At 42.3% G+C, this 26,970-nt stretch overlaps 1 protein-coding gene across 1 annotated transcript in view; it reads right to left on the minus strand.

The window, feature by feature from the left end:
• The window catches only part of LMX1A (LIM homeobox transcription factor 1 alpha), a 165,685-nt gene that overhangs the window by 26,481 nt on the left and 112,234 nt on the right, over positions 1-26,970 (minus strand). Inside the window, exon 3 of the mRNA XM_063940047.1 lies at positions 464-696. Within this exon, the coding sequence (XP_063796117.1) occupies positions 464-696 (233 nt within the window). The remainder of the gene's footprint in view (positions 1-463; positions 697-26,970) is intronic.

The following is a 26,970-nucleotide window of genomic DNA, read 5'->3' on the forward strand; positions in this document are numbered from 1 at the left end:
TTGCGGAACATGCACAGTGTGGCTTAGACACATGCACAGTAGCAAACTATCACTCTACTCCATGAAACATCAACATTGCCTCTATCGCCGAATCAGGCCCTTTGTTCTATGCCACACAAGCTGACATACAGTATACTGAATTACGGGGACACAATTAAATGTTTCCTTTTGTGAAGTAAATCCGTTAAGATTTTTAGGGGTCTATGTACTAAGACTTGGAGAGAAATAAAGTACCAACCAATCAGCTCCAGTCATTTGTTTCAATACAGCCTGTAATTTTGTTAGAAGCTGATTGGCTGGTACTTTATCTCTCTGCAAGGCTTAATACATAGGCCCCTTAGCGGCAAGCTGTTTTTGTCTTCAGTGCTGACGGCACCAGAACTAGGGTAACAAACCGCACATTCCACTTTTAATGAGATAAAATATGTTGATTATTCTGTCACTTTTTCTCTGTAACATGTACCTGAGTCAGATGCAGCTGGGCTCACAAGGCTGAGAAGGTCCCGTTCTTTCTCATAGTCACCCTTGCAGAGAAGCTGTCCATCCTTGAGAACAAACTCGTCGCCTTTTTGAAGCTGCCTCTCGCACACGCAGCAACAGAAACATCCTAAATGATAGACACTCTTCTGTGCCCGCATGACAAACTCGCTGGGTGTGATGGTGTCTAGGCAAGATCCACATTTCACTGCAAACAGTCTGGAAGGTAAAGGAGGTGTGGAGGTTTGTTTGTAGAAGAGCAACTGCACAACACTAAAGGCTGTATTTATCAAAGCTTGGAGAGAGATAAAATTGTGAAAGATAAAGAACAAACCAATCAGGTCCTTTAATTTTTTAAACACTATAAAATGTAAGGCAGATTGGCTGGTACTTTATCTCTTCCAATTGTATCTCTTTCCAAGCTTTGATAAATACCACCCTAAAAAAGAAAAGGAACCCCTTTAAGATACAATATAGTCTACGTTACTTCTCATTACCTTACTTTATTTGCTGATGTTTCATGATACTCCACAAGGCAACTGCTTTATCATAGATGGATTAAAATGCACTTTAGAAACCATTTAGCATAATGGAGCTACTGTAAGGATTAAGGTATAGCTGTTCACACACTGACAGTTGTCAGTTCTGATCGTTATCCTACCCGATCTGTGGCCAACTGGGCCACACATGTATAGTACAATTTTGGGTAATCACATTATTCTGAGATTGGCCCAAATTTCATATCTAAAAATGAAAAAGACAATTTCATGCATGCTGTTCAGCTAATGGCACTAGCCTACACATATGCTTATGGTGTTATCGGCAAGGTCAGATTAATGGCTACATGGGCCTGTATCTGATAGTGACCATGGGTCTATTGTGAGAAGCTGAGGAGGTGTGACCAGTGCTGATTGAGTGTGGCCAGTGCCATGTGAGCATGTACACCTGTGTTTCTCAGCCCCAGTCCTCAGGACCTAGTAGGTGCACAGGTGTATTACTAACTGACACATTTTTAATGATCCATTGGCGACCTGGAAAACATGAACTGTTTGGGATCCTGAGGACCGAGTTTAAGAACTACTGATGTACACTACCTATACCCTTGATGGCTAACCTTGACACTCCAGCTGTTGTTGAACTACACATCCCAGCATGCCCTGCTTCAGTTTTAGCATGGCCAAATAACAAAACTGTAGCAGGGCATGCTGGGATATGTAGTTCAACAACAGCTGGAGTGTCAAGGTTAGCCAACACTGATCTATACTATCAGCCCCAATGACTTACTAAATACGTAAAAATAGAAAAATAGCTACATTTTGTGAAGAGAATAGAAATAAAATTGTAATACTTGCTATATGGCTAACCATGTGGCCTGCTACCATAGGTTGCTGGTCATCATTGTGCTGTTATAATGATGTGCCTACATTTATGTTGAGGCCTGGCACTGTAGTTCCATCCACCCCATTGTTAATCTGACCATAGCTGTCAGTGAAGCAATCGCAATCATATTACTTAACTGTGCTCAGTAAGATTTTGTTCTCTGAAAATGGTTGGTTAGTCCAAAATGTTTTTTTTTACAAATGTAATATAATCATTGTGAATTGTACTGTTTCAAAATTATAAAATAGTTTTAATATAAAATGTACTTTTTACCTTTCATAAAAATTCTGAAATTTATGATTTTAACAAAGCAAAAGCCAAATGTTTGCTTTTTACCACGGTGGCACATTTCACGTTCTACCCTCTGTCTGGTCTGGAAGGGGGAGGGGGTTTGCGCTGAATGTGTACAGAGTTCATTAATCGCTCGGAATTGAGCTAATCTGCTTAAATCCAGCAATAACATGGCTGAAGATAACAAGGCCTCTGACTTCAAACTGCATAACCGCACACGTCCCACAAGAAAACCTTTACAGTCTCTGATCCTGTCCAGCTGCTTAATCAGAAGAAGAACACTGAATTATACACCAGTAATCTCTTCGTTCCAAGGCCATTTCCAGCAGAATGTACAAATGTCATAATGCCTCTCTTTTTGCTTTGTTATTTTATGTCTTGTGATGATGGAGAAGGAACTTGCTAGGGATGATATAGGTTTTGCAGACAATATTATTTAGTAAAATGTGCTTTGGAGAAAACTGGGTCTCAAATGATAATAAAAAGTGCTAGATAAAGTGGGCACTGTATTTACTGGTTACGCCAGAGGTTCCCAAACTGTGTGCCGTGGCTCCCTGGGGTGCCTCGGGACACTTGCAGGGGTGCCCTGGGTTGGTGGTCCAGGACCAATTCAAATTATTTATGGTCAATATAATAGGCAAAACCAGTGCTGGTGGCTGCCAGTTATAAAATATGTGGCCAAACAGAAGCAAATCTTGTCCCTCACCACACAACTGACCCTAAGGATGACATATAAATGCGATCTACTTAATGTAATATTTTTTTTCTAAATTTCTCAATAAGAAATTTTTGCCCATGGGGTGCCGTGAAAAAATTCTAATATTCTAGGGCGCCGTGATTCAAAAAAGTTTGGAAACCTCTGGGTTACGCCATTTAGCTATTCTTGTTTGGGAATCTTATTATAGATAACAGTGTTTCCTTGATTACATTATGTGCTTGTGTGTGCTAAGTAGTAATTACTGACTTGGTTTGCTTGAATAAGGCATAAGTGCACGGGTTCAGTATAAATTACCGGTGGCCAGGATGCCGGCCGTCAGTATACCGACAGCGGCATCCTGGCCACTAGTATGCCGGCAACAGGGCGAGCGCTAGAAAGCTCCTTGCGGGCTCACTGCGCCCTCCACGCTTCGGGCACGGTGGCTTGCTGCGCTCACCACAGGTTATATTCTCCCTCTATAGGTGTCATGGACACACACAGAGGTAGAATAGCCTGTGGTGCCGTTATTGCGGCGGTGGGATTGCACCGCTAGTTGGGATTCCGGCGTCGACATTGTGAACGCTGGGAACCCGCCTGGCGGTATTTTAACCGCTTTCCATGTGCACAATATGTCAAACACAAAATAATTATTTTAATTATTAGTGGGCATGGCCTCACCCCTGAGGGCATTTTTACAAGAAAATTGTTAGATTTTTTGCAGCATGCACCACTGATGCTTCCATAGTGGTAAACTCCCCAACCCCTGTGAATCAGGACACGCATCCTAATCAGAGGATGGTGGGACAGTCTTCCAGTATCATTACTGACCCACTAGAAGCTGACAGTAGGATGGCTGTGAGGTGCACAGTAGTTTACATGGGCATAGTAAATACTCCCTCTAAAATCTGCAAATGTAAATAGGTGCCCCAGTGAACCTAGTGGCTGGGTACAGATTATTGCAGCCTCTAAAGTAAAGTGGTGTAAACATCTGGCTGTTCTGGCTAAAACCAAATTGTAGACTCCTATTAAAGTGGGAGAAATATGCCTAAATTGCAATCCATTAAGTTTTTGATAGCAACACAACCTGCAAAATAAGCCTCCTATTTGCATATTTTTAACAGTAAATTTGTTGCACAGTCAAAATAAATTTCAATCTGCCCAAAGAAGTTATTCAGAGCTGTTAGCAAACAAAAAATAAAGCACACTAATGGGTGAAACCATGTGCACTGCAGGGGGGGCAGATGTAACATGTGCAGAGAGATGAGATTTAGGTGGGGTGTGTTAAAACGGAAATCTAAATTACAGTGTAAAAATAAAGAAGCCAGTATTTACCATGCACAGAAACAATATAACCCACCCAAATCTAAATGTCTCCACACATGTTACATCTACCGCACCTGAGGTGCAACATAATTTTGCCCAATTGCTAACTTTTTTGGTTTGCTAACAACTCTAACTAACCCCATATGTCCGGTCAGATCTGTCCATCACCCTGCAGTTAATAGCATCTTGATACACAAATCCATTTACAAATCCAGCAGGTGTTATGCCACAAAAATAGGTACATGAAATCGCATGCCACATAGTAAATGACTGTAGCTTTGAGTTACTGTTTCTTTGTCATTGTGAGCGACCCCATCAAATTCAGCAGCTCCATACCCGAGAACACCTATATTTCATGCTCCTTTTACTGGCAGGAATTCATGCTTATATAGCATCATGCGTAGAGAATATGGGTACATCACTCTGCCGAGCTGGTAGAAATTCCCATGCACAGGGCCACAAACTTTAATGCCACATAAAAAAGAATGCATGCATGATGTTCTGCACATTGTGAGGTAATTTTACTAAGATGGAAGTTCTATTTAAGATGTGATGTTGCCCATAGCAACCAATCAGATTATAGTTCTCATTTATCTAGCACCTTCTAGAAAAAAATACCTGGAATCTGATTGGTTGCTAAGGGCAACATCCCTTCTTAAATACGACTCTCATCTTAGTAAATTTACCCCTATGACTGCCAATTTGACTACAACCATTCTACATTAATTAAATACTGCCTTCTTATAAAGGAAAAAAGCGTCATTCCACACAAGTAGGTGCACTCTGTGCTTTTAAGTGTCAAAAAGCAATTGATTAAGGGGGTCATTCCGAGTTGATCACTCACTAGCAGTTTTTCGCAGCTGTGCCATCGCATTGTCGCCGCCCACCAGGGAGTGTATTTTCGCTTTGCAGAAGTGTGAACGCCTGTGCAGCAGAGCGCCTGCAAACACATTTTGTGCAAAACAAGACCAGCCCTGGACTTACTCTTCGTGTGCTTTGATTCTAACGTTGGAGGGTTGGATTTTGACGTCACACACCCGCCCAGCGTCCGCCCGGTCACACCTGCGTTTTCCCCGGAACGCCTGCGTTTTTCCAAACACTCACTGAAAACGGTCAGTTGACACCCAGAAACGCCCCCTTCCTGTCAATCTTCTTGCTTTGTGCCATGCAATTTAAAGCTTCGCTAGAACCTGTGCAAAACCACAAAGGCCTTTGTACCCGTACGTCGCGCGTGCTCATTGCAGTGCATACGCATGCGCAGAAATGCCGATTTTTTAGCCTGATCGCTGCGCTGCGAACAACGGCAGCTAGCGATCAACTCGGAATGACCCCCAAAGAGCACAGCACAGACCTCCTTTAGTGACAGAAATATGCTGTACCTCCCTGCAGATATGAGATCTACTCTCAAGGCATAAAAACATTATTATCTGTAAATAAACACTCCCACACTAACTGTATTGCTTTATTAGACACTATTTATAGCGTCTGTCTGTGCATTCTGTTGTGTGTGTAAAATAGTCCAAAGGAATACTGTATTTCCTCACATTCACATCTATTCATGTGAGTGAAATAAAAGTGCAGGTTATGTGGAACATTTTCTTTGTGTAGAGCAGAATCCACAGGCAGAACATGGGACTACCTTAAGATCCCTTTATTCAGGATGGCAGCTATACTATGTCAAAGCTATGAACACAAAACTTAACTCATGGTCCTCATTCCGAGTTGTTCACTCGCTAGCTGCTTTTAGCAGCATTGCACATGCTAGGCCGCCGCCCTCTGGGAGTGTATCTTAGCCTAGCAGAATAGCGAACGAAAGATTAGCAGAACTGCTAATAAATAATTCTTTGCAGTTTCTGAGTAGCGCCAGACCTACTCACAGATTGCGATCAGCTCAGTCCGTTTACTTCCTGGTTTGATGTCACAAACATGCCCTGCGTTCGGCCAGCCACTCCCCCGTTTCTCCAGGCACTCCCGCGTTTTTCCCTGACACACCTGCGTTTTTTAGCACACTCCCGGAAAACGCTCAGTTACCACCCAGAAACGCCCCTTTCCTGTCAATCACCCAGGATCAGCAGTGCGACTGAAAAGCGCCGCAGAATCCACAGCAAATCTACTAAGTTTTTAGTTAAATAACTAAGCGCATGCGCCCTGCGTGCCTTGCGCATGCACATTTTGCAACAAATCGCAGCATAGCGAAAATCAGCAATGAGCGAACAACTTGGAATGACCACCTATATGCAGTTTATCTGGGCTTCAGTGTGGGGTATAAAATTATACCACTTGTGGGCCCTAACCCTATGTTGGCCCCCAGTATATAACTGTCGCATGGAACACTTTGGGAAATTATTGCTTTTGATTTCTCTTTGTAGCTATTTTATGATGTTTTGGTAATTAGATTTTATCATGTGCCGCACATATACAGTACAAGTATATATTATATACTCCGTGGTTTATTGGCGTGTCATACCCCAGCCACAGAACCTGGTGCTAGATCAACCTGGAACTTTATCTCACATTTACGGCTGCAATGAAGCTAGATTTGTAGTGACAAGTCACAGTGAGAAATGAATAGGTTGATGTAACAGTCCCAGCCAGATGGCATCACATCTTTTACAAACCCTGCCAAAGCTATTTCTAGAAAGTGATCTAATTACATGTACCATTCACATTAATTGGGAGTAATTTAGGTTTGGATGCCACCATGGCTAGACAGCACATTAAGACATTAAACCTATTCAGAGAATGTTTCAGAGGGATGGCAGCTTAAAAAAGGGACATCATTTGAAATAACTCTATCTATGACCTAATTTCATGACTAGTATTGTGTTTGTTTTCCTGTTGTGCAGAACACATCTCTTTCCCTGGTGATACCCTTTCATTTAATTTACATGGAGTTATGTAAGTAAAGCAGTGGTTTTCAACCACTGTGCCATGGCACACGGGTGTAGCATGGCTGACCGGCGGTCTCCTGACCGCCGGTCAGCTTACCGACGCCGGGATCCCGGCAGCATGCCGACGCCGGGATCCCGGCGGGGAGGGGCGAGTTCAGCAAGCCCCTTGCGGGCTCGCTGCGCTCGCCACGCTGCGGTCGCCACGGGTTCTATTCCCACTCTATGGGTGTCGTGGACACCCACAAGTGGAAATAGTCCCTGTTGGTCGGCATGCGGACCATCGGGAAAGTGAGCCGTCAGGCTCGTGGAGGAGGTCATGTGACTGTCGGTCAGCTGACCGGCGGTCACATGAATACCACCCATGGCACACTAGTGTGTCCTGAGCAGTCTCAAGGTGTGCCGCCATAGAAGCACAGCCAGGCCCATCAGTGTTTTACCGAGGCCCTGGAACGATCAATACTGGTGGGTTTAGTGGTTGTAGAGTCAGTTCTAATTTTGGACCCGGGCAGTATTGGGCTCTTCTGGCTTTCTCAGATGTGGCTCAGGCGTTACCTATGGAGAAGCTGCGATATGACATCCTAGGACTGCACCATGCATCACCATTATATTTGAATGTGCCTTGGCAATATTAAAATCTTGTTCAGTGTGCCGCGAGTTGTAAAAGTTTGAAAATCTCTGAAGTAAAGACTCGGTTTAATTGGTCACAGATAAGGAACCGTTAGGATTTTTAGTTAATTTAGGCCACTGTTGGGCAGCACACAATACTGTAAGCCAGCAGATCAAACATTAAATAAATGAAATATACTTATTTTGGTAAACCTTAGTTACAGGCACAAACATCTAGGCAGGGGTGTAGCGAGGGTGGCTCCAGTGGAGCGCGAGCTCCGGGTGCCGAAAAAGTTAGAGGGCGTGGGACATTATTTATTCTTTTCACTGAAAGCATAGGGGGATTATCAGGTCTGGGATGGCAGTTCTAGGGAATTATTTTCATTGAGGCATCGGGGGATTATAAAGTTGGGGGGAAATTTTGGGGCATTATTTTCATCCATAGTTTGGGGAGGTTATCAGGTCTCTTAAGGGGGGTCACATTTGGGGCTTTATTTTCATTGAGGAATTGGGGGTTGTGAGGTCAGGTCAGTCGGGGCATATATAGTGTTTTAATGTATTTGAATTAAACAAGCAAATAACTAATTACAGCTACTTCCATAGCGGCTGTACCAAGTTGTAATGTGTATAAGGGGCTCAACCAAAGTGTAACATGTATATGGGGCTCTACTGTGTGGCGTCAAGTGTATAAGGGGCTCTACTGTGTGGCATAATGTGTATAAGGGGTACTACTGTGTGGTGTAATGTGAATAACGGACACTACTGTGTGGTGTAATGTGAATTGGTACTATTTTGTGGCCACGCACCTTCCCAATGAAGCCATGCCCCTATATTTATGTTGTAAGCCTTCGTCATGCACTGACCCTATTTTAAACAAAGGGAGGCACACAAAGGAAACTTTCGCCCTGAGCTCCACAAGGTCTAGAACCGGCCCTGTAACCAATTTAACATTTTTAAATATTGTTTCTTTTTAAATGTAAAAAGCCACCACATGTTGGCTAGAGCCCCAATTCAGTACAGGGGAGGTGGGCGCCAAAATATACCATTGCTCTGGGCACCATGGTACCTAGCTACACCGCTGCATCTAGGTCTCTGTATATAGCAATAGTTCTCAACCTTTTTGCTAAAATACTATGCACAACTAATAAGCAAGCATATATTTATGTTATTTTAATAGTATTTAGTTCATAACTTACTCTGTTTTAAAAAATATTAAACTTTGCTTGTAAAATGAAAGCATTATTAGCTGAAAACTGAACTGTAATCCCCAACAATGACTTTCAGAATTGATACAGGTTCTGCAATAAAAATTTTTGTTATTTTTTATCAAAATCTGGATAAAGTCAGAGAGAAAAAAGCTTGTGTGTTCCATCTAGTGTTAAACCATGTTCCATGCATCTTACAGAAATTTGCTCGGGAAATACTAGTAAAGAAGGGGTAGTAGTTATTCTTGGCTATAAAGATGTGAGCAAGAGGAGTTACAACATTATTGGCTAGCTGTATCCAATCATTTCCTGTCTAAAAACACATTATATAGCTGTTCAAGCTGCCTGGTCCATTTCCTATATAATATCCCAAGCCAGTCATATCATTTCCTCCTATAGCTCATAATTTCCTAATCAACATGGAAAAAAGAGGGGGACAGAGAAACTGTTGGGTTGTGTGTGCAAGCTTTGGGCTGTGTTTTTGGGGAGCATGGTGCTATTGGAAATAATTTATTTAATACGTTTCTTAGGGACGCTACCTATGCGATGCAGTGAAATGTATTCCATTACTCAGGCCCAGATTTATTAAGCCTTGGAGAGTGATAAATTGCATTGTGATAAAGTACCAACCAACCAACCAACCCCTGTCATGTGGGGTGTGATATGGAAGGTAGATAGTAACTAGGTCGACAGTGTCTAGGTCGACCACTATTGCTCAACAGTAACTAGGTCGACAGGGTCTCTAGGTCGACAGGGTCTTTAGGTCGACAGGTCAAAAGGTCGACATGAGTTGTTAATGTTTTATTGGTGTCGTTTTCTTCGTAGAGTTTTATTGGTGTCGTTTTCTTCGTAGAGTTTGCTCCGCTCGCCATGCTTCAGGCAAGGTGCCTCGCTCCGCTACCACTTCGCTTGGCACAGATTACCATTCCAATCGTAGTCCACGTGGATCGTTAAGTATGAAAAGGTTAAAAAAAAAAATCGTGAAAAACTCATGTCGATCTTTTGGCCTGTCGACCTAGAACATGTCGACCTAGAGACCCTGTCGACCTAGAAACCCTGTCAACCTAGTTACTGTTGACCAATAGTGATCGACCTAGATAGTGTCGACCTAGTTACTGTCGACCTAGAGACCGGATCCCGTCATGGTACAGGCGTTTGAAAAATGACAGTTAAGAGCTGATTGGTTGGTACTTTATCACCGTGCAATTTATCACTCTCCAAGGCTTGATAAATCTGGGCCTCAGTGTGATATGTGACTCAGCAAATCTAACCAACTGTACTCACAATCCTGTCTCTAGTAGAGATATGTTATGATCAGGGTCAGACTGGCCCACGGGGGAACAGAGGAAACCCACTTGTCCCCCACTGCTTCAGAGTTCATCCACTCCTCTAGGGATCAGGTTCAAGACAGTGCACTTAACTTATACATTTGGCTACACCCCTAGACATGGCCCCCTAACACTGCATTCCCCTGTTGGGCCCTTTATGCTCCAGTCTAACACTGGTACTGTCTTCAGATCTGGGCATGCTGTTCTCCTAGTGTTGTGTATGTCATTTGCATTATTCATTCTTCTACATTTCTTTCTCTGCGTGTTCTGCTCTCATTACGAGATATTGTTTACATTGTTCTCTTCTTGTGCACTCTCTGGCTGCTCATCTTCTGCCATTCTGCTGGCTTTGTACTTAGTTCATCAGAACAGTAAAATTCATGAACTACTACTAGTAGTAACCCATTATCTGTAAGGGCAGGCTGTTCTTTAGACAGTTTACTACATGTCTGCATCCCTCTACTCTCAGCAGGGCAGTGGGGAAGTGAGGAAAGTGGTGGGATTGGGATAAGAAGATTTAACACATGGACATTATGATTCCTCTATGTTTTTATCCCCCCCTATTGAGAAGTTACTGACTGACATTCTGTTCCAGGAGACCAACAATAGCCTGACTCATGTATTCTGTGTTTTTATTTTCCTTTAATTAAACTAAAGGATTAACCGTTCAACAATTCACCCACAAGAGATGGGGAAGAAAAGTGTCTGTTTTTAAGAGCCACGCACAGGGGGAAGAGCAGCTGCAAGATGGCGAGGAATGGTCTCTACAAACATGGAAGATACCTTTCTTTCTCTTTCGGAGCCGGGAGTCTCAGCTGAGCTTCTGACCTGCAGACACGTCAAGATGCTCTTCTGAAGCTGGCAAACATTCACTTTATTATAAAAGACCTGAAGTCTCATTTAAATTCTACAGAATGGCCATTAAAATAACATTGTTATTTATTTTATACCTAAGACACATAAATGAGATTCTGCTGCATATTAAACTACAATCATTCCACTATAATACACCCTTATAATACAAGCCTTGCTTACTGACTGACATTTCCCCTTTGAACAGTGAACCTAGAAAATAAATGCAATATAAGTATGACTGATTTAAATGATAGATTTTATTTATTTAAACATATTCAATTTTTCGCAGTGATGCTGATGTAAGACAAGCTGGAAGGTCAGTTATATATTCCTCTGTGATTTACACAAGGTAAGTAATAGAAAGTATGACTTATGGCACATTTTCATCACTATCTAGCTCATAACAGTCTCTTTGATGATGCATAAAATAACTTAATAGCGGGTGGTCCAATAGCTAGTATCCCGTTTGTTACTACTATACCCACTAAGCATCCTTTATAACAAAAGGGGCACCTTATGCTGCGTACACCTGCTCTCTAAGCATTTGGGTATGCCTCCATGTAGACACTTTATGCATCCATATGCAACTACTGTTACTTTTGGACTACCCCCTTAATTAACTATACACCTGCCTTATTTCTCATAAAATGCAGCTTATTGCAGCTTCATTTCCTTCTTCAAAAAAATCATAAGAATAAATGGACATCTAGTTTGTTTTAATTTCCTATGCCATGTCTGTATTTTTCATTATTTTATTACATTACTACTGTACTCTAGATCTACTTTACTGTGTAAACCATAACTATGCCATAAAGCGTACCAGGCGCTCCTCTGAAGAAGTTTGTTGAGGCTTTTCAGCTATTTGTTACAATGGGAAACACCTGCCCCCTTGATAATATTAACCCCCATGACTTTCACACTGCAGAACAAACTCTCATTAGAGGATCCATTCTGTGAGCAACCTATCAGCTCCAACTCAACATTTGCACTTGCACTATTTATTTGCCATTTATCGGGAACCCTAAGTTTCAAGACGGAAGGGCACAGGTTGGGTTTAATAATTGGCAGGGAAAGGGAATAAAGAGAGTGGGACAAATGCTAGATGAAAGATACAGGAAAGAGAAAACTCATACTCAATTAAATCAAGAGTATGGTGAGGAGATCTCCATAAACCTTACCTTTATACAAGCCCAGTATTATGCGAATAAGGTGATGCAAGGTTTCGGAGAAAGAAATTGAAATAACGGGTTAGATAAGATGCTACTACAGCAAGGCCCAAAAAAATAAAGCAATACCCTTTTATTTTTCCTTTAGCCGAAATGAGATAGAAAGGAAAGAGACGAACACAGGGATAGCGAGATGGAAGGATAGATTCCCGGAATTATCGATTGATAAACTCTATAAAGCATTTAAAAATACATGTAGCTTATTACCACTTCCAACATATACAGACATGGCTTTAAAGGTATTACACAGAGCATACTTAACCCCAAAAAGAAGAAGGGAAATAGGACTCTCGACACAAGATAATTGTGAGAAATGTGGGAGAAATGGTGCAGAGCTGACACACTGCATATGGGAATGCCCCATGATCAAAAAATTCGGGCGGAGGGTGGAAGGATTTATAAAAATACATATTATGGAAAACTTCAGAGTGACGGCAGAAAGGGCCATCTTTGATGTAGTTCCGGGGGAAGGGAGGATTTCAAAGTGTAATAAAAAACTTCTAGTAGCGATAGCAGCTGCTGCTAGAAAAACAGTCCTCCAGATGTGGATACATCCTAAAAGCCCACCAATGTCATTGTTCTTGGAAAAATTATATTACTTATTCAGGATGGAATGGGTGGAAGCATCTACACAAAAAAAAGGAAGGGTGAGAGGTTCCTAGATATCTGGGAAAAGTATATAGGTACTCTGGACAACCCCATACAATGATTACTAGAAACGTATTGGCTGCATTGGATTTATCCCCTTTTTCTCTCTGAAGGGTTTGATACATCTCCCTTATGGAGTCATAATGTATTCTGCATTCAGAATGACAGCCTTTGGTCCGTCGTCTCTAAACCCGTCAGAAGGATTTAAGCAAAAAATAAAGATGAATCCCCATAGAGTGAACCTATCACCTACGTACACTTTTATTACCCACTAGCTGTTCTTTGCACAGGAGTTTCTGATTTTCATGGTTGTAAATATAAATGAGTTTTAAAAAATGTGGTAAGTATATAGAGCTGTAAAACTGAGACGTCTTAATGTAAGTAAATATTAATCCATGGTTCTTGGCGTTGGGCGAGGAGCACACGTAGCAGATACGGTAAAAAGTGACAGGACCATTTTTGTTGTTTATTACATTTTACACACTGGAGCTGCAATCCAAATTTTATCCTCTTGTCCGTTTGGTAGTTATCGTTCATGCAATGCAAGCCACGCATCGGTAATGATGTCATTATGTCAACCCCCTTGTCATCCCCTTAGGGGAGATTTTTTTAAATTCAAATTATGTAGTTTTCCTATTTCCCACCTGAAGAATACCTATGTTAAATTTCATCTGCCTAACATATCGGGAAGTAAGAGCATCAGTGATGAGTGAGTGAGTGAGTGAGTGAGTGAGTGAGTGAGTGAGTGAGTGAGTGAGGGCTTTCACATTTTTGTAGTTTATTAAATTCTACACACTGGAGGTACAATCCGAATTTTGATCCAATTGTCCGTTTGGGCGTTATCGTTCACACAACGCAAGTCACACATTGGTAATGATGTAATTATGCCAACCCCATTTTCATCCCATTACGGGGAGGTTTATTAACATTCTAGTTACGTAGTTTTCCTATTTCCCACCCGCAGAATACCTATGTTAAATTTCAGCTTCCTAATATATGGTGAAGTAAGAGAATTAGAGATGAGTCAGTCAGTCAGTCAGTCAGTCAGTCAGTCAGTCAGTCAGTCAGTCAGTGAGGGCTTTCTCATTTATATATATAGATTTTGTAGACTGGACAAATATTTATGAGGATGCAGTTCATCAATTAAGAATATTTTAGCATGTAATGAAGAGATTCATTCTGCATCTGGAAGATAAACAGTGAAGACATGCCCAGCTCTGGCTACTACATGTAACTGGAAACAATTTCTTTCTTCTTTTTTTTAAGTTTTGCGGATTGAACCAATATTCATATTTATTTTGCTATTCATGAGAAGCTACTGACATTAATGACACAGCAGGGGAGATTTACTAAAACTACTTGAAAGGAAGATTGGAGCTGTTCTCATAGCATCCAATCAGATTCTACCTATCATTTCCCGCACTGTACTAGATAAATAATAGCTATAATCTGGTTGATTGCTATGGGCAACACTTCCATCTTTCCAAGTAACTCTACCTGTTCATGCATAATGTTTCAGTGATGCTGTTTGTCCCTATAGTATTACTAGGTGATTCATCGAGCCCTATGGGCGCTCATCACACCGTTGTAAGGGGCTATGCCCCCTTAACCCTTGCATGCCCTTGTGGTGTGCAATATTTGTATTAGATGAAGTATTACCTCCAATCATAATTGTGTGAGTGGTTAAATATTGCACGGACAAAGGGCGTGTGATAGTTAAGGGGTCGTAGCCACTTACAATGGCGTGAACAGCGCATGCAGGGTCTGATGAATCACCTAGTAGGTGCTGTGTTTGGGCGGGTGGTGGGTGCGGGGGAGATGCGGATGGGGAGGGGGTTCAGGGGTGCCGTGGATGGGGGAGGGGTGGTTGCAGGGGTGCTGTGGGTGGAGTGGGCTGGTGCACAGGTGACACAGGTGGGGCAGGGGCGGGTGCGTGGGTGTCGCAGGTGGGGGTCCGGAGCCACCATGGGTGAAAGAGGAGCGTTTGCGGGAGTGCCGCAGGAGGGGAAGGGGTGGGTGCGGTGGTGCCGCAGGTGGGGGAGGGGCAGGTGTGGGGGTGCTGCGGTTAGGGGAAGGGGTCCGGAGCCACTGCGGGTGGTGGAGGTGGGGTGTGGTGGTGCCGCGGATGGGGCCCCAAGGTACTGCGAGTGGGGGAGGGGCGGACAATGCTTCTCCTCCTGGAAGCAGCTAAGCTGCTGTCCTACCTTTGGCAGTGGCTCTCCCGGAGACTCGCACAGGAGCCAAGCAGGCAGTCACTATTGTTAGTGCCGGTGTCCCAATGCGCCACCTTACAGGGAAGAAGATGCACTCAATAAACTACAGCTCCCAGCAGGCCTTAGCGCCAGAATGCTTCAGCGCTAAGGGCAGCTGGGAGCTGTAGTTTATTTAGTGTGTCTACTTCCCTGTAATGCAGCGCGTTGGGACACCGGCGCTAACAATAGTGACTGGCTGGCAGAACTAAGTGACTCGCTGAATCAATGTAAAAGGTGAGAGTGCTGTGCAGTGTCAGTGACACTGCACACCCACTGCACTGCACAGCACTGTCACCTTTTACATTGATTCAGCGTCCAGACATTACCCTCCGCGATATCACCCACTCTATCTATTACATTAGCCATCTCGGGGCTTCCAGGCCAGCAGCCCAGGTGCTGTGTTGTGGAGTCAGCCTCTGGGGATCTGTGCGTGGCTGTGGCGGGGAGGCACTTCTGTGACATCACACGCAGGGGAGGCTCCGGGGCTCAGAGAGTATGCGGCGCGGAGAGGGCTATGAAAGCCTTCCGCTGCGCCACTTTCATACACATCTATGCTGGTGGCCGCAGCAGCTTTTGTTCCACCTGCGCTGCGGCTAGGGAGTGGGGATTGTTGATGCCGGAGAGGGCAGGCGGACTGGCAGCAGGACATAGGACGCTGCAGTAAAAGGATTTTTTTCCCCTATCTACAGCGCAGAGACTTGCTGCAGATGCAGTGGCATACTCTGTAACTGTACCTTTTTGGCAGGTACAGTACCTATTTTTTATGGTCTGTACCGATTTTTGGCTCTCCAAACTTCTATTGAAAGTATAGGAAAGTGGGCATGGCCACGCCACTTTACCCCTTGGCCACGCCCACTTTTCGAATTTGTACCGATTTTTATGTGTTTATTGTTGGAGAGTATGTTGCTGCAGATGCAGTGGGCCTATTTTGGGGTGTGGGCCTGGATCTGCAGCTCCATCAGCACCATTGTTAATCCTGTTCTGGGAACACACAGCAGCCAAAGGGCAGAGCCTCCCATTGGATGTAACCTGTGTGGGAGGGCATTTCTCGCCCAATCAGCTGTGGACTGGGTGTGATAGACCTGCTGCTAACCCAATGAGAGCTCCTAGCCATGCCCAGCATTAGCCACACAGTCACAGAGTGACAGATCTGGCTGTTATATAGGAGATAGTGGGTGCAATCTCATAAAAAATGGCTACCCGTCACTACATATATGTATAGGTGATAGATTAATTTAAATCTCCATGGTATTTAATTTGCAGGAGTTATACTGGATCTATGTTATGTATATAGAATTAAGTAACATCTTTAAAAATATCTTTTATCATGTGTTAAAATATTTGATCATACTGTATGAGTTCCAGTGAATACTAATTGCTGTTCAGGAAAAGACAAAATCCAAGTAATTTCATAAAGTAACTCTGACTTGATGCATCCCTCCGGAAAAGTATAGGGAACTGTTGTAACTTTACACATACTTCCTGTGGATCACTACTGTATCGCTTTCCTCCTTGGCCCCAGGGCTGTCTCCATAGCTAAGAGCTATCTCACGTGACTATTTGGCCTGCAGTTTGTTTTTCGCCTTAGTAGTTAACATGACCCTTTATTCTTTCCCCCTGACCCTCTCCTCCTGTGACAGACAAGTTTTCGTTTAATACCTGGCAACCAAGGGAGAGTTAAGCTTCCTCAAATATGAGCGTTTTTTTGGCTGGAACGGCACAGGGCTGCAGCCCAACCGAGAGAGTAAAATTAAACACCGCAGGCCGTGGCTCCAGTGAAGAGGAGATAAAGTGTTCCCATGGAGTAGGCCGGGCACAGCCTTTCTCTAGTTAATACTTAACAAGGCCCCTCAACAAAGACAGCCAATGTAGCCTACGCTCAGCAAGCTGATTCCCAGCATATTGCTGTGTAATGGAGAATTCTTTCCCCTGTAACCCCTTCACTCCCACAAATCTGTCAGGTTTCCCTTCACTTCACAATCAATCAACTGACCCAAGTTTCACTCAGCCATAGTTTTCATACTGTGAAGTTGTCACAAGCAGCATATGTGATATTTAGAGGTTGTGCACCAATCCATTTAATGGAGATTGCTAGTGTTATTAATTAAATTCCATTAATGCTTTTACTTTGTCAAAGATCTCTGACTCTTGCCTCATGCCTGAGCTGATCCGATTTACCAAGGAATAAAGACATTTGTTCCAATGTTCCAAACAGGCCAGCCTACCAATCAATGAGACCTCAGAGGTTTGTCGGACCCTCCTGAAACTGGTTACTTTGTAAGAGTAAGCAGTGGGCAGAAAGCGAAAGCAAGGACATCCTAGCATTGATTCTGTGTCAGCTCACTGCCCAACTCTGTAAACTGTTCTATGCATTGCTGATATCTTCTTGGAACACATATAATTGTTCGGATTGAATGACAGATGTTTGAGTATCTGCAGCTGTAGGCTGGAGTTCTCTGACATCTTTTGTCTTTGTTTGCTCCATTTTGTCCTCTACCAATTTCTACGACATGCCGACTATACAGTATAACAGCTCACAGCTATGAATTAGGGTGACCTTCAAACCGAATTCTATATTGTATTCAATAAATACACTGGCCAGCCTGTGACATGCATTACTCTGTGTCAGCACTCACTTTCATGAAAAAAAAAGCAATAGGGAACCTGGACTCACATTTTAGTTTTTTTTATTTGTGTGAAATCAAATGTAGTCCATTAATAGTCCAAAGGTCAGTGGAAGCAGCCCACCCGACGGTCGTTTCAACCAAATCTCCCAGCCCATGTAGAAAACTAATGGAGTTTTGGTTGAAATAGCCATCGTATGGGCTGCTGCCACTGACCTTTGGACTATGAATGGACTACATGTGATTATATATACAGTATATATACAAATATATACTGTATATATGTATATAGATATATCCTGCATTATCCTGTAGTATTATTATTATTATTATTATTATTGTTGTTATTATTATTATTATTATTATTATTATTATCCTGCATTATTATCCCACACATGTGATATACAAATATCAGCTATCTGTAAACTTACATTAAACAGGAATTTATTTGTTTATCAGTGATCTCTATCATACATATAGTGCCACAGGATACAAACTTCAATCAACTAATTGTATGAATTGCTTTCTAACAGGACTTCTGATAAGCAATTTAAAAAACACCTCTCTGTTATATTACCCCTAATAAAGACTTTCCATTATATTAAAAAATTCCATCAAATCTGATCACAATTAATATAAAATCAAATTGCCTATATGAAGAAAAGAGCAGGTCACAAGCTTGAATTACCCTCACTTGAACCGCCAGATAAACAGCTAGTCACACTACAAGGAGCGCAATGTGGGAGGCTGCCCAACTCACTTTGTTAGGATGACATAATTAGGGGTGTGGCCTCCCACCTCTGAAGCATAAATTTATACTGCATTCACTTAAGAAACTGCCTTGTCAAACCGGCCTCCTCCCCTGGTACCAAAATGTTCCTATGGGCCTAATTCAGACTGGATTGCTGCAGCGGCAGCGATCGCAGTCTGCAGCCCTTTGCGGAGTGCGCTCGCATACCCTAGGAGCTCAGTGAGATGCTAAAAGCATCACAGGGCTGCGTTTGCCTCTGACAGAGGCGGTCGAGGGGCGGGAGGGGGCGTGCCAACGGTGTTCTAATGCTGTTGGCACGGCGTGGTCCGGACAACACAGGTGTGTCCGGACCGTTGCGGAGGTGGGCCGCGGTGGCTGCGAGATGTCATACGCAGCCGCTGCGACCAGGAACGTGGCCGGTAGCTGCCTGCCAGCGCAGCTAGGCTGCGCAGGCAGATAGCTACTTGGTGGCTGCAAAAGCATCGCTGCCGTGCGATGCTTTTGCACCCCTGCATGTCAGAGTATGTGATCGTAGATGTGCTAAATTTAGCACATCTACGATCAGATCTGAATTACCCCAATGTGGTTTGTTATACAACTATCACAAATAACATCATACTGTACATTACATTATTGGTCACAATGCTTATTAGAATAGATGCATATCAACAATTAAGCAGACACTCATTTGAGAATGCTGAGTGTAAATACAAACCCAAATAAAATGTAGTGCTTTAATACTAAATATGCTCAAATGAATGATAATTGTGTAAAAAAAAACATTTAAAGTACTGTAATTTTGATCCAATAGATCCTTTTTAAATACAGTACCTAGTGAAGATGCAACCCTAAAGTCGTTGTTAATACAACTCTAATGAAGGTGCCTTGTAGTGATATAATTCTAAAATCTCTCTTCTGGCAAAAATTAGATATCTAATGATTATATAACTGAAAGACTGTTGTATAGCAGCATTAATTAGGGCATCTGATAATTATATAATAATAAAACCAACATTGATCGTGTCTTTAATGAAACAAAGTGACATGATCCTAAAACCTCTCCATTGTTACACAAATGAGACACCTAGGGGGCAGATCTATTAAGCCTGGAGAAGACATAAAGAAGTGATAAAGCGGTGATAAGTGCAAGGTGATAATGAACCAGCCAATCAGCTCATAGCTGTCAATTTACATATTGGAGCTGATTGGCTGGTGCGATATCACCTCACACTTTTCACTGCTTTATCACTTCACTTATCCAGGCTTAATAAATCTGCCCCTAGTGATGTTGTCATTTTAAAACTGCTCTATTGCGGCACTGATATGGGCACACTTTGATGCCATAAAGTGATTGTATTTATGATAAACCTAAATAATAACTAAGGGAGTTTACCAAGGTAATGGGCCCGGCGCTTCAAAATGAGATGTTTGACCTGGAGCAGCTGTTCAAGGGATAGTTATCCCCTACAAAATTAATATAAATGAGAGAGTATACAGCGCTATAAACTGGATATAAACAATATCACTTTTTATTGTTAAAAATTCTCTAGTTGCAACAAATAGGTACTGATATAAAAATACTAGATTAAAAATATGTAGACAAATAGGGCAAACACAGCACAGCAATTTGTTTGGTGTATTACCACATATAGAAGCCGAACACAGTCTCCTGTTTGGAATCCTTGGAAGAAATGCCACAGTCCAGGGGGTATGTATAACACTTGTCAGGTGTTTTTAGTCCATGTGGAGTGAGATAGATGGACCTTTTTAAATGCTTGGTTCTGGACAAATGCAGTCCTATTGAAAGCTTGGTCCTGTACTCCTTTCTCGGACAGCAACAAGTTCCCCGTTTGAGATTGTTGGTGGACTTCTAGGCGTATTCCAGGATAGGTGTGGTATCTGTAGTGATAGGCTTCTTAAAACCTAGGTTATACATACCCCCTGGACTGTGGCATTTCTTCCAAGGATTCCAAACAGGAGACTGTGTTCGGCTTCTATGTGTGGTAATACACCAAACAAATTGCTGTGCTGTGTTTGCCCTATTTGTCTACATATTTTTAATCTAGTATTTTTATATCAGTACCTATTTGTTGCAACTAGAGAATTTTTAACAATAAAAAGTGATATTGTTTATATCCAGTTTATAGCACTGTATACTCTCTCCTTTATAAATAATAACTAACCATTACAAAACAATAATTAAATTCAAATAACGTGTCCCTAAAAAGGGACCACTGTGTAATCTAGACCTTGTGAAATGACATGCTGATATGCTGTAATTCAAATAAAGATTATAATCACAAACATAGCAATGATAAATATACTAAATAAATAACATATTTTTATGTAATCAATATACTCTGAACAATAATATACTTAATCTCTCTCTCTCTCTCTATATATATATATATATATATATATATATATATTAGAGATGTGCAGCGGACACTTTCCGTGTTTTGGTTTTGGATCTGGATCCCCGTTTGTGTTTTGGATCAGGATTGGTTTTGCCAAAACCACTCTTTCGGGTTTTGGTTTTGGATCTGAATGATTTTTAAAAAAAAAACCATAAAAACAGCTTATTTTTATCCTGCGGTATTATTAACCTCAATAACATTCACTTCCACTCATTTCCATTCTATTCTGAACACCTCACAATATTGTTTTTAGGCCAGTAGGTTGCACCGAGGTTGCTGGATGACTAAGCTAAGCGACACAAGTGGGTGGCACAAACACCTGGCCCATCTAGGAGTGGCACTGCAGTGTCAGACATGATGGCAGTTTTAAAAACGAGGCCCCAAAGAGCACATAATACAAAGAAAAAAAAGAGGTTCAAGATGAAATTGTCTTGGGCCCTCCCACCCTCCCTTATGTTGTTTAAACAGGGCATGCGCAGTTTAATAAACCCATCATTTCAGCAACAGGTGGTCCCCCTGGAAAAAGCTCGCCAAGTTCTCCGGATGATAGCTAGCTACAAATATACCACCTACATATTTCATGACTTTTCACATTAATAGCAGAGGCAAGAGGAAGAGGACAGTGTCAAGAAGGTGATTAAAAATAAGAGAGGCACATGCAATCAGGAACAACGCACAGGCTTTCACCTCCACTCCTATATTGGTGTGGAACAGAAAGGACTTCAACCAAGCAAATATTTAATTATTAATTGCCACATTACTGGACAAACTGAAAAACTAGGGTCCAAACCCCCTTCTCAATTTTCAGGGATTAAGATAATCTAGGATTTAATGCTGGGATGCAAATAATAAACAGGTGTAAACCACAGGGTGAAGATTGGATATTTTCCCCTCCACGGAGTCTGGAGACTTATTTGGTGAAAATCTCGTGGGTTTCTTTTTTTCCATTTTTTTATTGCATTTTTTACTTACATATTTTGTCACAGATGCCTTATTTTTATTTTTCACAGCTCCCATTCACATGCATGTGAGCATACCTGTGTGTCTTGTTTATTTTATTCATATTTTATTTTTAAATAAAGCAGCCCCTTAGATGTTTTAGCAGCCCCTCCTGAGCCCCCACAGCAGCCCCGGATGGGGCAAGTACAGGGCAGTACGGATGATGTAATGGTTAGCATTACTGCCTCACAGCACTGAAGTCATGGGTTCAATTCCCACTATGGCCCTAACTGTGTGGAGTTTGTATATTCTCCCCATACTTGCGTGGGTTTCCTCCGGGTACTCAGGTTTCCTCCCACAATCCAAAAATATACTGGTAGGTTAATTGGCTCTAACAAAATTAACCCTAGCATGAATGTGTGTGCATGCACATGTGATAGGGAATATAGATTGTAAACTCCACTGGGGCAGGGACTGATGTGAATGGCCAAATAATCTCTCTGTAAAGCGCTGCGAAATATGTGTGTGCTATATAAATAACTGGTAATAAATAATAATAATAATAATAATAATAATAATAATAATAGTAAGTTGACTTTGGGTGGGTTCGGTAAAGTACTACTGCACAGTCGTGCAGTAGTACTTTACCGAACCCACCCAAACTCATCTTCCTGGATGTAAGCCACATCTTCCTGGATGTAAGCCACCATGAGACTCCATACTGGGCCTTATTCAGTAACTGTTTGTGCCTCACATGAGCTCCTGGCCCATCTAGTGCTGCAGTGCAATGGAAAGCTGATGCAATGCAAGATCACTGAAACTCTGTTCTTATAATACCACAAGGTCTTGTGATAACCCTACGCAGCCCTTAGGAAAAGACAACAAATGCGCATCTTCTAAATAATCCCAAAATGTGGAACATCAAAAATAAATCAAAATTAAGGTTGACTAATTGGAGCCATTCATTTGAGTGAGTCCCTAACATGAAATAATTGACAAGAACCTCTCTCTAATGCTCCGGCAGAAAATATCACGTTTACCTCTCCAGCAGTTGCACTGGATTATGATTCAGTCTGTTCTGAGTCACACTGACTTTGGCCACAAATGTGGTCTCTCCACACTTTATTTAAAAATACTTAGGCAATTTCCATTTCCACCTGTGCGCGTATGTTTTCACAAATCTGATTGCGATGTTGAAGCTTGTTGCATATCTGCTCTAGGCTTTCATTTAAACCTAGGATCAAGTACAGCAGCACTCCTGGACTTATACAGCATAGGCAGCACCCTTGGAGAATTACACAGCACAACAGACAGGCAACAGAACTGCCCCACTGCAACAGGAGTGGGGCAGCACCCCAGGATTGATAGGGCAGAGGGGCAGCACCCCATATAAGGCAGCACCCCTGGAATGATGTGGCAAAGAAAATACATGCAAGATGGAATTGTCCTTGGGCCCTCTCACTCACCCTTATGTTGTATAAACAGGACATGCACACTTTAACAAGCCAATCATTTCAGTGACAGGGTCTGCTAAACGACTGTGGCTGAAATTATTGGTTTTTTGGACCCGACCAAAAAAAAAAAGCAATTAATCTCTCCTTCCACAAATTGGCTTTACAGTGGCAAGATGTCATCCTCATCCTCAGATCCCTCCCCTTAAGGTGTTTACATTCCTCATCCTCACAGAGAAATGATATTCAAACAAAACCACGTCATTTAGGTGTCAGTGGACTACTTACGCTATTACCAAAAGTTTCTGAACTTGACAATTACTTATGATGAATGTGCTGCAAGTGACGTATAAGGGAGGATGTTCCTAGGTGGTTAACTGCCTTACCCCTACTTATTATGGATGGACAAAGGCATTAGATGGCTTGACACCTGTTGTCCAGATTTGTGGAGAAATAATTCCACGCCGAAGAGGTGGATTTTTTGGTATTTTGCCCAGGCATGACAATGGTCTTTTTCATCCCATGGCCAACAACTGTCTCCACTGGTGCCGTATTCAAACAAACCACATCACCATCAGAATCCTCATCATCAACTTCCTCTGCAGCACCAGCTACACTCATATCCTCCTCATCCTGGTGTACTTCACAGTGAAATCCTCATTCTCAATATCAGCAACTGGACTGGCGGTGCTACTCCCAGCACTTGCAGGGGGCATGCAAATAGTGGTAGGAGCCTTCTCTTCCCATTCAGTGTTGTGAAGGTCAGGCCTAGACATCGCAACTGCGGACAGTGCCAGCACTCCTGTGTTTTCACAACAACCCTGTAATTTTACAGCATAGAGGACAAGGCCAGTGTACATTAATTTTCACTGCACCCCTGTATTTTTACAGCATACAAGACAGGGGCAGTGTACATTGATTTTCACTGCACCCTAGAATTATTACAGAAAACAAGACAGGGCCAGTGTACATTTATTTTCACTGCACCTCTGAATTTTTACAGCTTACAGGACCAGTGTACAATAATTTTCACTGCACCCCTGAATTTTTACAGCTTACAAGGCCAGTGTACATTTATTTTCACTACACTCCTGAATTTTTACAGCATATAAGACAGGGCCAGTGTGCATTGATTTTCACTTCACCCTAAAATGATTACAGCATACAAGACAGGGCCAGTGTACATTTATTTTACTGCACTCTAGAATTATTACAGCATACAAGACAGGGCCAGTGTACATTTCTTTTACTGCACCCCTGAATTTTTACAGTGTACAGGGCCAGTGTAATGTTATTTGAATAGCAGCAGCCCTATATTTTACAGCATACAGCAGTGTGCTTTTAATTTTTAACAATTGCACCCATGATTTTTTACAACATACAGAGCCAGTGTAATGTAATTTTAACAACAGCACCCCTATATTTTACAGCATACAGGAGCATTGTGCTTTTAATTTTTATCAACTGCACCCCTGAATTTTTATAGCATACAGGGCCAATGTAATGTTATTTTAAGAGCAGCACAACTATATTTTACAGCATACAGGACCAGTGTGCTTTTAATTTTTATCAAGTGCACCTCTGAATTTTTATAGCATACAGGGCCAGTGTAATGTTATTTTAACAGCAGCACCCCTATATTTTACAGCATACAGGAGAAGTATGCTTTTACATTTTAACAACTGCACCCCTGAATTTTTATAGCGTACAAGGCCAGTGTAATGTTATTTAAACAACAGCATCCCTATATTTTACAGCATACAGGAGCAGTGTGTGTTTAATTTTTAACAACTGCACCCCTGAATTTTTACAGCATATAGGGCCAGTGTAATGTTATTTTAACAGCAGCACCCCTATATTTTACAGCATACAGGAGAAGTTTGCTTTCAATTTTTAACAATTGCACCCCTGAATTTTTACAACATACAGGGCCAGCAGCACCCCTATATTTTACAGCATACAAGAGAAGGACAGTGCCCCTGCACCCTGTACAACACAGTGACAGCCAGGACAGCAACACCCATGTACAGCTGCAGCACCCATCCGTAACAGCACATGAAACACCAGTGACAGCCAGGACAGCACCCCTAACACAGTACAGATACACCACAGTGACTGCAGCAGCACCCCTACAGAGCAAACACTAACCCCACCCAATGCCACCACCAACAGAGAGAGACAGAGGCCTGTCTCCCTCACTCTCCAAGTCCGGAGTGAGAATGGCTGCAATGCGCAGCTGTTTATATGGAATCCAAACCCGTGAGAATCCGACAGCGGGTTGATGATGTTTTGCCTTGTTCTGATTCGAGTCTAGTGGGAAGTCCCGTGCCAGACTCGAATCCGTGCACAGTACGGGATATTTGGAGCGGAGGGGGGGGGGGGTTCGGCTCTCTGGGAACTGAACCCGCTCACCTCTAATATGTGTATATCTATCTATCTATCTATATATATCCTACATGGCTTGAATGGATCTGGACCAAACATAGTAGACATATCCTTCATTATCCAACTTAAAATACTTGCAGGGTTTAAACTAAAAAAATGCACCCCTTTGTGGGGCCAGTGCCATATATATATATATATATATATACTATATATATTTATATATATATATACAGTCCATAGCAGCTGGCACTCTGATCCTCTGAAACAACTGCGCTCCGTGCCTGGATCCAAAAACACATAACCATCCCCAAATGACGGCACTGGAAGCTGATTTCAAATATAGAAAGTGTATTACAGGGTAGACGTTTCGGGGCTCACGCCCCGTCCTCAGTACCAAATACAGTATTTGGTACTGAGAACGGGGCGTGAGCCCCGAAACGTCTACCCTGTAATACACTTTCTATATTTGAAATCAGCTTCCAGTGCCGTCATTTGGGGATGGTTTTATATATATATATATATATATATATATATATACTGTATGTATATATATATATATATATATATATATACATATGTATACATATATATATATTTATCCTATATAGAAAATTAATTGATCTGTTTGTTTGTCTGTCCGCTTATGTATTCATAGACACCCTGCGATGATTGGGATGAAACCAACGTGAGGTGGTCCAGTTAGATCCTAGCCAGGTTATAGGGGGGGGGTTAGTGTCCTGGCCGGACCTTACGGTGGAATGCGCCAGGCAGAAATATGAGCCAGGGAGCATGCTCTGGCCCTTTCACTGGATGGATTTGGAAGAAAAATTCACATAGTGGTAACAGTGGATTCCAGAAGACATACTAGGTGGTTGGAGTCAGTTGGATCTTAATGCGGAATGCGCCGGGCAGAACTTTGACCCAAAGAGCCTAATCTGGGACTTCCACTTGATGAATTTGGAAGAAAACTGAACTGATTAGGATGAAATCAATGTGAGGCAGTCCAGTTGGATCCTGGCTAGGTTTTAGGGGGGTTAGGGTTCCGGTCAGACCTAACGGTGGAATGCATTGTGCAGAAATTTGACCCAGGGACCATATTCAGGGCCTTCGACTGGATGTATTTGAAAGAAAACTTCACAGAGTGATAACATTGGATTCTAGAAAACATACTAGGCAGTTGGGTTTCATTGGACCTCATGGCGGAATGTGCCGGGGAGAACTCTG

Source organism: Pseudophryne corroboree, chromosome 9 (assembly GCF_028390025.1).
Source record: "Pseudophryne corroboree isolate aPseCor3 chromosome 9, aPseCor3.hap2, whole genome shotgun sequence".
Lineage (NCBI taxonomy): Eukaryota > Metazoa > Chordata > Amphibia > Anura > Myobatrachidae > Pseudophryne > Pseudophryne corroboree.